Source organism: Protomyctophum bolini, assembly GCF_963924005.1.
Source record: "Protomyctophum bolini genome assembly, chromosome: 8".
In the NCBI taxonomy this organism is placed as follows: domain Eukaryota; kingdom Metazoa; phylum Chordata; class Actinopteri; order Myctophiformes; family Myctophidae; genus Protomyctophum; species Protomyctophum bolini.
Window position 1 is genome coordinate 21,414,054 of NC_137869.1, and position 11,680 is coordinate 21,425,733.

The 11,680-nt window shown below is 40.8% G+C and overlaps 1 protein-coding gene across 3 annotated transcripts; it reads right to left on the reverse strand.

Annotated features, from left to right (window-relative positions):
• Nucleotides 1-549: 549 nt before the first annotated feature.
• Nucleotides 550-11,229, reverse strand: lpxn (leupaxin). Of its 3 annotated transcripts, none has more exons than XM_080769424.1 (9): nucleotides 11,157-11,229; nucleotides 7,840-7,931; nucleotides 6,395-6,474; nucleotides 5,989-6,076; nucleotides 5,007-5,255; nucleotides 3,024-3,143; nucleotides 2,621-2,702; nucleotides 2,386-2,534; nucleotides 550-1,392 (listed from the first exon to the last, which is right to left on the reverse strand). In XM_080769424.1, exons 1-9 carry the CDS (start codon nucleotides 11,215-11,217, stop codon nucleotides 1,126-1,128), a joined length of 1,188 nt encoding a protein of 395 aa, XP_080625550.1. In that variant the 5' UTR covers nucleotides 11,218-11,229; the 3' UTR covers nucleotides 550-1,125. The 3 variants fall into 3 exon arrangements, with proteins under 3 accessions (XP_080625550.1, XP_080625548.1, XP_080625549.1); XM_080769422.1 differs by having other exon boundaries at nucleotides 3,024-3,197; XM_080769423.1 differs by lacking the exon at nucleotides 11,157-11,229 and adding an exon at nucleotides 9,640-9,678 and having other exon boundaries at nucleotides 551-1,392; nucleotides 3,024-3,197.
• Between the last annotated feature and the right edge of the window lie 451 nt (nucleotides 11,230-11,680).

The window sequence follows — 11,680 nt, forward strand, 5'->3', positions numbered from 1 at the left end:
GGAGTTCCACGGGGTCCCCAGCTAAATGATAGTTTGGAACCAAATGGACCACATGGGTCTGCAACTCAAGTGTACAAATTTTGTACACTCTCAGAGTTAAATTAACATTGATTTTACAATATAAATTGGGGTCTCAGAGATAGACATGCTGTTAAATGGGGGTCCGTGGACTAATGCATGTCAAACTGGGAGTCCTTGAAATTAAACGGGTTGAGAATCACTGCTAGAGCCGTAAAAATCTCTTCTCTTATGGGGGTCCCTGGCATATCTCTTCAAATGGGGGTCCCTGGCATATCTCTTCAAATGGGGGTCCCTGGCATATCTCTTCAAATGGGGGTCCCTGGCATATCTCTTCAAATGGGGGTCCCTGGCATATCTCTTCAAATGGGGGTCCCTGGCATGAAAAAGTTTGGGAACCACTGCAGTAAAGTACATTTACCCAAGTACTGTAAATATTACAAAGTGTTGTAGATCTGCTATTTCTTTAAAGTTTGACAGATTTTGAGATTCAATTGTGAAATGGGACATTCTGCATAATGAGTACTTTTTTCTTAACGTTCTGTTAATTACATTTTTGAAGTTTTATTTATTATAAACAAAGAAACAGAGTAACAAAAACAAAAAAATACAAAAACACACACACGCAAGAATATAACAACACACCAAAAAACAAAACTCCAATACAATCAATATACAAATCAGCTCATGGTCACAAACATCATCCAGGCAAGACAGGCAGGCTGGTCAGGTAACCTGAATCAGGTTCAGTCGGGGGTACGAGTGTAAGGCGGTCAACATGCGATAGAAAAGGCTGCCATACTTTACTGAATTTGGAGATGGAACCAGGCGTATATGTAGTGTATATTACATTTTTTCCAATTTTAAAAAGTATATATCAGAGATCCAACATGAATGTGAGGGCGGGTCAGAGTAAGACGTCTTCTCGCATAATGGGTACTTTAGTATATTTTGATGCCAATGTTTTGAAAGTTTTGAATGCAGGATTTTTGTAGCAAGCAGTGTTTCTACATTGTGCTATTGGCACTAAGAAAATATCCGTATGTGACACGTCTTCTTCCACCAACTGGTTCATATATATATATATATATATATATATATCCAATCTCACTCAAAGAGCCTGCTGTGGCAGGCTGAGCAGTATGGCTTCTGTTTCTCCTCCTTGAAGACCCCCTGGCTGAGCTGGCGCAGACAGAAGGCACACACAAAGTGCTCGGGGTGAAACTTGCGGTCCAGGGCAGAGATGCAGCGGCCCGTGATGGGCTCGCCGCAGCTGCCACACAGCGTGCCTTGGCGGGTGTGGAAGTGCAGGGAGCAGAGGGGCCGGCCGTCCATCTCCATGAAGCAGCCGTCAGTGAACGGCTTCCGGCAGTCCTGGTCGGGCAACAGAGAGGAGGGAAGAGAGAATGGATTTTCCTCACAGGAAAAACTGATTTTGCAACTACAAGAATGTGTGTGACGACCTTGTAGATTAGTAAATAAACTAAATAAAGAAAAGTAAACTAACTAAATCAGGCAATAGGCTAAGAAATAGAATGATTGTTACATTTGTCTTTGATTTTGTGCTAATTATAAAATATTTTGTTTGTATTTTTTGTGGTTGCTTTAAAAGCATGGCATATGATATCATCTATTGTTTTAATCCTGTCTTCATTTCATCACGGAATATCTTCTAAACTGAACAGAAAAGAATCAAACTGAATAGAATGCTGGGGAGAAAGTTGGGGTGAATGAGTGCAAAACCAACACATACAGTAGAGAAGGAGAGGAGGGGATTACTTAATACTGGAGGAAAGATAATCTGGGCTTTGTTTGGCTATCATCATGATCAAAGGAAAAAATAGTGTCATAATGATCAAATGAAGAAGTAGTGTCATCATGATCAAATGAAGAAATAGTGAAGACAACTCTCTGATCTTCACTAAAGCCTGATTTATACTTACTCGTATGACAGAGTACAAATGAGGCATAACATTAATAATACTGAGACAGATATCTCTTCAGTGGAGGAGAAGTGGAAGTGTTCATGCTCTATCTAGGCAACTCTGACAGGTGCTGGGAACGAAAGCACATTTGGAGAACTTAAGCGACTTGCAGCCTACTCTCCAAACACAAACTCCTGTGTTCATTTGCAACACTTCAGTGTCCCAACAGCTTCATCAGCCACAAGGTTTCCTCGTTTCCTTGTTTCAGAATTCCATCGGTCTTGTGGTCAAGACATTATAAATAAAGAGCCCAGCAGTCTTACGGCATTGTGTCAGTGTGGGTGTCCCGCTCATTTCTTCTTCAGCTGTGTGTGTGTGTGTGTGTGTGTGTGTGTGTGTGCGTGCGTGCATGCGTGTGTGTGGTCTGAGGTAAAAGACTCACAGCACAGACGAAGCACTCTGGATGCCAGGTGCCGTTGGCTGCGTTCAGGTAGTTCTGTCTCACTGACTCCCCACAGCCAGAGCACTTTGGAGCAAAGAGGCGATAGAAGTCCTTGTTACAGTATGGCTTGCCGTCCTTCTCCAGGAACCCTGGCAGGAAGAAAACAGAGACACCGTTGACTGACTGACTGACTGATTGATAATTTTTTGTGACGACTGGGAGTAAAACCTGTTACCTTCAGGTCCAAAGCGGTCTCCACAGTGAGCACAGAAGAAGTGGTCTGGGTGCCAGTTCTGGTCCAGTGCAGTTAGGATGTTCTGGTTTGGGAGTCAGAGACGGGTCAGCCACAGAAATATGAAATGCTGTTATCTCAGTACCCTCTTCTGAGGATCACTAATCTTTTATTATGCAAACAAATAGAGATGTTCAAAAAGTCAGCCAGCGATTTCGACAGTACCTCAGAAACCCATTACAAAAATAATACCCAGTATCTAGAATATGTCTGTAAGGATAATTTATAGATAAGCCGACAAAAAGGGGAGCGTAAAACGCTGTGTTCATTTATCTTGTTGTGAGTCTGAGAGAGTCAAAGTGTGTGTATGTTTCAACACTCTCAGGTGAATGTGGAGGATTAGCACCTGCAGGATGGCTCCGTTGCAGTAGGCACAGCGAGGAGAGAACAGCTCTTGGTAGTCTTTCTCACAGTAGGCTCGTCCGTCTCTCTCAAAGAAGCCTCCGGTGCCCAGCTCTGTCTCACACTTGGCACATGCAAAGTGTTCAGGGTGCCACGTCGATCCAAGGGCTGTGATCATCTACACATGCAGTAGGGGTGCAACGGTTCAGTTAGACCACGGTTCGGTTCGAACCTCGGTATGGGGGCCACGGTTTCGGTTCGGTTTCGGTACAGTAAAAAAAAATACCCCCTTGTGAAGTGATCCCCAGGAACGCGCCCTACTGTACCCTATACTGTACTGTACTGTACTAGTGTCACTGTACTGGCACACACGAAATCATCATATATACAGTTAATAATCTGCGTGTGTGTTAGGTTGTGCACAGGTGGTGAAAAACAACCACGCTGTTTTCATGCTCATACCCAGCCAGCCAGCCAGGCAGTGGCTTGCACCACTCAAAGAAGTTTATTTATAGCATTTTCTTTTCTTCTCTTTTTTTAGCATATATTATTTTATTAGGCATTTCTGCCTTTTCATTATTTTGAACTTGAAAGGGGGAAAAATACCTTATATTGCTATTTTAATGTGCCTCATCATTATTTTCAAGGCGAAATAAATGCACCTATGCGCTCACACGGGGCATTAAGCACATGCAGGAAAGAGGAGAGGAGAGTGCCTCCTGGGAGGGGAGTCATTCACAGTGAATGCGTCGTGTCTCAGAAAAATAGCCTACAAAAGTTTACAATAAGTCTACATGAGGATTTAAGGATATTATGCTTATATTATTAGAAGAAGGGCTTCTATCTACAGTCATGGATTGGACATGGGAGTATTTTGTTGGTACTTTTCTGACGGAATGAATGTCCTGCTGCGGGTTGTTTATGCTCTCACTCTCCCTCTTAATTAGCACTCAAACAGCGAGTGCAGATGCAGAATCAGATCTGAACAAACTTACAACGACCGTGCTTAGAAGCCTGTTGGCGCGAGGTTACTCCGCTGTGTGTGTCTCTGTGTATGACGATCAATAATTATTCCAAGAACGACGTTTAAAGACGAGTGCTGGATTCTCCTCATCATGCCGTCTCTCTCTGTGTGTGTGTGTGTGTGTGTGTGTATGTAGGGGGTGGGCCGACAGAGTGCTACACTTCTGTGACCGAAAGAGTGCTAGACTTCTTAGTAGGACGGTGTGTGACCGATAGAGTGCTAGACTTCTAAGTAGGCCAGTGTGTGACCGAGAAATACATTCTTCGCAGCTGTAATAAATGAATTAATGCAAACCGAAATAGCGCGGTTCATTAGAGCGCATTGAACCGTGTATGTGGAACCGAACGGTTCGGTTTTCGGTTGAAAACCGTTGCACCCCTAACATGCAGTGATGCAGAGAACACAGTCCAGGAACAGATGCAATGGGAGATGTCATATTTACTATGGTAAGCAATTTAATTGAAATCCCAAACATTTGCCGCCTGGAGACTGCATAAATTATGGAGATGCATATTAACCACTTAAACCCTATACGTTGTCAGTCAAATAGTGAAAAGAAATCACACCTGTGCGAACTGAGTGGTGCAACTATACTTTTATTGTGATAGTTACTGTACTGTACTGTACTGTACTGTGTTATTGGCCCTTTGGGCTGTCCAACAGTGCCACTTTAGGTCACCCAGCGGTATTGCAGCTGTTGATACCCCAAACGGACATATGGACTAGTCACATATGGACACACACGGCATTGGAGCGGTGTGCACTGATCAAAAAGCTGATCAACAGGCTCACATGACTGTTGTGTTGTGAGCTTGTAAATCTGTTATTTGTGTTTCCAAATATATTTTGTTCACATCCATGTTTCCTGAATGTTCACCTAATTATGACGAGCCCAGAATAGGGATGCTGGGGTTCATGTGGTTAAGAGGTTTACAACGGTATTATGTTTCTGCCCTGAATTACCTTTCCTGTAATGAGCTTGCCACAGGAAGCGCAGTGGCCCTTGGCTGTGGTGCGAACACCGATCTTCGCCAAGTCAGAGCTCAGCCCTCCCAGAAGATCGTCTATAGCATCCGTCTTCCTACTCGGGGTCGGTCCTGTCACCTTAGCGCCTGTTGCAGTGCTGTCATTGTCCTGAAATCCATTATAGCTTTTCTTTTTCACAGACAGCTTTGGAGCCAGGGGTGGTGGGGCTGAGGAAGACGGTGGCGTCTAAAAGATAAGATATTAAATAAATACCTTGTGTTTTTATACAGTAGGCTATAGTTTTGAATCTCTACCTGTTTGGTATACTATATATATTTTGGTTAACCTGAACCTATGGTCTCTCGAGACTGAGTTGGCTCAGGTCAAATTCAAAGGCACTGTTTTTCCTTTATTTTTGCCGATGGGTTCTAAGATTTACCTGAACCTGGCACAGTATAGCAAACTGCAGCAGGGAGAATATATCCCACGCCACAGTATACTTTAAATATGACAAGGCTGCCCTCTGCTGATACAACATTATTGTGCATCTCAAAGAGCTCATGTAATGAAGTAGTACTTCCCCATTCTTGATAGCAGAAAGCAGATAGGCAGTATACAGAAAGAAAGAACTAAAACACAATTACAAAGAAATAATTGAAGCAATATTCAAAATAAAAATATCACATGTATATTGTCTTTTTTGCTTGGCAAATACCTTAAGTAGCCATTTAAGGTATTTTCATCACTAAACCACATCACACCAAATATTTAAAGGAGAATAGAACATTAAATGGAACTCCTTCTCAATTTCATTGATATCTACAATATTTAGTTACAAATGCGGTCTTCCTCTATAACCCCCGAGGAACGGCCGAACTCAAAGGTCAATTCATTGCTAATTTATCGGCTGAGGATCTGTGTGTGTAGCTAAGCATCTTGGGGCCACTGTGACAAACATTGTGTTATCCTCTGTACTCACTGCTGGTCCCAGGGCCAAAAGGTCATCCAGGATGGAATCCAGGTCCTTATTGGAGTTTAAGGAGGCTTCCACAGGTGCTGGCAGCTCACTAACAGAACGAATGTTTGTTTAGTCCAAATGTTTCATACCATGCTAATGATGACACATCATAGTTTTATACCCAGATACACACATGCAGAAATATTTGCATGCATGCAAAAAATAGTAGACCGCTACAGCTGTGATGCGTTGTGAGCTTGTAGATTTCCTCTGCTATTTCCATGCGCAAAATAGGCACACCAGAGTATTGTTCACAAAGAACAGAAATACTGTATATTAATTAAATAAAAAATGATGCATGTACAATATTTATAGTTTACACAGGATTTAACAGAACAGAGCACATGAAATGTAACTTGAGGCTCACCTGTACACATTGGGGGATGTAGATCGAACTCCTTCCTTAGCTGCTACTGCTAGTGCAGCATAACCTGAAGCTAACAGCAACTGTTGAAAAACAACACACAGCATCACTACATAATTCTGTAGCCAGTTTACCAGTAACGCCTGGGTGACAGAAGACTGCTGGGTGAGCAATGGTGCTTTGGAATGGGGGGTCAGATCAACATATGGAATGAATTCTGTACTGGCCATATGTGGAGTGTGTCTTGAGTGTACAGGGTTTGATGAGGTCAGATCAACATATGGAATGTCAGAACAGGTCAGCTCCTTATATGGAGATGTATGGGTGGCAGCGGGGGCAGTGTCTTGAGTGTACAGGGTTTGATGAGGGCCCAGGTAGCGCTGGGCCTTCATTTTCTGGCCTGTTGAGAACTCTAGCTGCAGGACGCAGCTGCACTAATAACTTTGGGGCAGGCCCGTCTAGAGTTTAAATGGACATCTATCAGTCCAAATGGAGACATCGAAGAGGAAGGGAGGATCAACATATGGAATGTCAGAACAGGTCAGCTCCATATATGGAGAACTAAGGGTTTGAGGTGAGATGTAGAGGTGCTTGCCAATATTGATGACATCCATATATGGGCTTAATTTTGATGACGTCACAAAGCATGACCATATATGTATGTGGCGTGACTGACTGATCGACTGACTGCCTGACGGGAAATGCACGATTTCATTGTTAACTGCGGTCGCAAAAAACATTAAAAAAGATTAGCATCCGTTTTCATAACAATGTTGACGATTGGACCTTTAAAACAAAACTAATACATCAAAGTACAGTATTCACCACACACACACACACACCGGATCAACATAAAAAAATCTTTGAGTACGATGAAATGATTAGACTTCACTGTGGTTAATGTTTTCTGGTCAGTTACTATGACAACCTGCACAATCCATGTTTAGCTTGAAATATTCACTTTCTCTGAAGTAAGTTTTCTTCCCTATACTGTTTTCACTGATTATGAGAGAGAGCTGAGTAATTGTACATTGCATACTGTAACATCAGACAGTGGACAACTTGATACTGTGTAGTGACTAGTGAGTGATTAACATGAATGACAATCACAATTTGTGTGGTGAGGAGCGAGTGACCACGTGCTGAGGTCCATCCATGCAATATGCAATAGTGATTGTGTAACTATCAACATCATGCCATTTTTATTTAAATCATCAAAGCATCAAGAACACTGTGTCAATACATCCCTTCTTGTAAAAGCATTTTTTCTTTTCCATTCATCCTTTGAAGTACAGTTGGAGGGGTAAAGGTTGTCTTCTGCTTGGAATGTCCATATATCGGTACCATGTCTTGATACAAATGAATAAATAAATGAATAAAATCTGTAGTTTTTTGTGACCAAGTTTTTATTAAGCATTTTTCTATAAAATCTGTAGTTTTGTCCTCACCTCTCTGGATGAGGATGCTTCTCCACTCTTCTCAGAGACTGACTCAAGTTCTGGTGAATGCTGGTATTGGACCAACTCCTCCAACAATTGATCTACGATGTGACACATGATCATATATTATAAATCATCGTACATGCTTGAACACACTCAGAAGCATACATACATGGGTGTGCAGACAAATATCAGCACAAATGTAGGGGTGCAATAGTTAATCGATTGAATCAATTATAAAAACATTATTGATCATTTAACAAAATAAGGCAAAAACGTATTTATAAAAAATGAAATGTTTCAAAAGATTGTTATTATTATTATATATTTTTTGCAAGAATGTTACACATTTTCTACAAAAACATTTTCTACAAACAAATCTAAGAAATTCTACAAATAAAAAAAGTAGTGAAAATAGCCGATCTACAATCTCACAACGCGTCTAATTTTCTGCTATTTTCACAATTTAAAAGTGTGAAAAGAATGTTTTGTCGTGACCCATAGTAATTGGTCTGTAACCCACAAATGGGTCCTCCTGACCCACTGTTTGGGAAACAGTGCTGTACAGTAGTACACTATGCATACAGAGTACTGTACAATGTAAGGTGCTTCGGACTGAGGTTGAGGTTTGTTCAGGAAGTTGCAGAAATTAAACTTCTGCTATGGTTACAAGGCTCAATTGTACTGGAGGATCCTGATGTAAAAAGTCTTAGTGCTTTTTCTGGTTTTATCCTCGTAGCAGTTTTTGTATTGACCTGTACTTTCGTTGAATCCATTCTACAAACGGTGAATAAAAATTTAAATACAAAAAGAAAGTGGTGGAATAGGTACTGCATTTTTAAGTAAAAGTACCAATGCTGCAATGTAGAAATGCTCTGTTACAAGTAAAAGTCTGGTAATCAAAAGTAAAAGCACAAGGTTATTGGCATCAAAATGTACCAAAAGTAAAAGTACTCATTATGCAGAAGGTCCCATTTCACAAGTTTTCAAATGTATAAAAGATCTTTAGAAAATAGTAGATCTACAAACTCACAATGCGTCGCTAGGCATTGTGAATTTGTAGATTGTGGATGTTCAAATGACCAAAATGTATATAGGGCTGAAGGGGTTATGTTTTGGAATAATAATCAATAGTTAGCTAGTTAGTTATATTATATATATATATATTATATTTGCCCCTGAGATGAGTAAATAAATGTACTTTGTTACTTTACACCACTGCTCAGTAGTAAGTACTGTTAGCAAGTACCGTAATCTGTAAAGCACCTTTCCAGGGCAGAGACGCCACAAGAGCTTCATAGAGGAAATAAAGCGTAAGCATGACATGCATACAATGCAATAAAAACGGAAATAACTACAACATTAACAATGACACATGAGAAGTGAAAATAGCCGATCTACAAGATATCTCAAACTCTCAAGTTTGTGGATAGGTGATTTTGGCAATTTATTTTGTAGGATATTTTGTAAATGACGTTAAAGATTTTCACTTCATTACACTGAAATCCAGCTTGCTTCCTTTGTCATAATGTGATTATACATCAGGTATTTTGAAAGTTAGAGCTTCTAAAGGGAAGGTGACATTAATACAGCTAGCATTCATATAAGAGTTAAGAGCATGAATGTCCCCGTTTAAACATACATTATACATGATCAAAAGGTGGTGAAATGTCCTCATTTCACCACTGCTTTCAACTAGGTTTGTTTAATTATTCAGTTTGTATCTATATATTTATGCTAAACCCACTGATTAACTATTGTCATGTCCAAACAGCAATGCAAAGTGTGAGAGATAATATGTGCTCTTACCTAACTCATCCATGTTTGCCCTGTAACTGAGCCAGCATGTGTCTGTCTGTCTGTCTCTGTGAGTGTGTGTGTGTGTGTGTGTGTGCGCGCGCGTAAGTCACATGCGTGCGTGTGTCTGTGGTATCCTCAGAGTGCTAACTGTCACTTCCTCTGATGCAAACGTATGTGTTTTCACAGATTGCATCTCTTTTTAAGAATAAAGGTCACGTAAAAATATAATAATGACAATGGTAGTGAAGTGAAAAACTAATTTTAGTGGAATACAGGAAACGGCATGGTCATGGAGGAGCCCCTCATAAATCTACAATTTTCATTTACAAGTAATTTGTGTGATAGATAAATGAATATAGGCAGAAATTAGAATAAATTGGTTAAGAGGTTCATGTTACATCCATCAAAAGATATTGGAGGCCCTCGAGTCCTGTGTGACCGGCTACAACTTGAACTTTATATACTGTAGTTAGTGTAGTAGATAAGGATTAATACGTAAGCCCTATGAATTTTGACTGATTAACTGTTAAAAGTCCTGAACCTAGCAAGTTCAGACTTTGGGGCGAGACATGCAAATTTTCCACATCACGTGTCTCAGAAAGGGTGAGGAAGGACAAGGGCTGCTGCTCCTAATCAGAAGTGTTACTTCATAGCCTATGTGTGAGTGCTGACGTCTTCATATATGCTATTCTTGGTTTGATCATAGCACACCAGTTCCCTTGTTTCTTCTAAAACCCAGACTCAGGAGGGGGAAACTAAATGACCTAGCCTAGCTAGCCTGGGGATAATTTCAGGGTGCCGTGTGGCTACATGACATGGTTTTCAAACATCCCATTCTCCAACATTAAAGCTAAGATGGGGTAAAAAAAAGAAAAAGGTCAAGAAATTGAGCAATGAGCAAGAATGAGTGAAAACAGTTAACTGTCAATGCAGTAGCAGTGTTTCCCAGGGGGGGCTGGAGACCAAAGATCAAAGACCATAAATTGCTTCACTTCAACATTTTTGAGAAAGTTTCAAAAATAGTGAAAATTTATACAAACTGCTGTGAGCTTGTACATAATCTATTTTTGCCATTCGTCGTACAAATTATATAGGGATTAAAGTTAACACAATTGTTGTCCACCACTGCATACATGATATGCCCCTCATCGGCCACCAATTTTTTTAAGTCTGAAGGTCACACCGTCCAGTACTAGATCTCAGTGCACAATTATTGTTGATATTTTGACATTGTCAGCAGAAAAAGAAAAAGCCAACACTAGTGTTTTAACTAACGTTACATGAGTAGGTTAGATCTCAGTGCTGCATGGACAGTTGGACACGTCCACAACATATCTAGACTGGAAAACTGTAAAGGACATTCTGGTTTTAATCCTATGTATAAACGACCAGGACTACTTGTATCTGAACAGACAAAAATGACATGCAGAGTTCTGCAAGGCTCCATTCTGGGGCCTCTTCTATGTTCAACTTCTTCTTGCACTTCTTAAACTGGCTCAGATTATGGAAAACAAAAAGTATGTTACCATAGTTTTCAGCGGGACATTGCTCTTCTCCTTTTTCCAACCCCCAACTGTCTGGTCCCATGGAGTCCACACCTCAGCTTCTGACCCCCTGGATGGATGGGCAGACAGACGGACGGCCTACCTAGATGATAAATGGATAGATGAGGTGGGGTTGCCACTGAAGAGATGTCATAGTAGGCCTAATAGTGCCATGAACTCATGTCTGTTATGTTATACACAGTTTAAGGCCCGTTAGTTTATACAGTTTTCTTAAGACCCACCATTTCAAAATAGGCCACATCAGTCTATTTGCATTGAAAATTTGTTTAAAAGTGCATAGCTCATAAGCCTACTTGTGTGGAACCAGGGGTCACCAACATGTTCGTACACACAGACCCGTGGACTGTGGCAAAGAAGTGTGGCTGGGTGGGTGCGTCTGAGCACGAAAACAGCATGGTTGTTTTTCCACCACCTGTGTTACTTCCCAACAAATAATTAAATAAACCAGCCACATACAAAAGTGGTGGAATATGAAGTTTGAATAA

Excerpts from the sequence above, each read along its gene's own strand:
- lpxn (XM_080769422.1), bottom strand. The coding sequence starts at position 11,217 with ATGGGACCAGACAGTTGGGGGTTGGAAAAAGGAGAAGAGCAATGTCCC. Across the intron at positions 6,475-7,839 it reads AAGCATCCTCATCCAGAGAG|TTGCTGTTAGCTTCAGGTTA; the intron begins GTGAGGACAAAA and ends GTTTTTCAACAG. Across the intron at positions 6,077-6,394 it reads ACATCCCCCAATGTGTACAG|TGAGCTGCCAGCACCTGTGG; the intron begins GTGAGCCTCAAG and ends TCGTTCTGTTAG.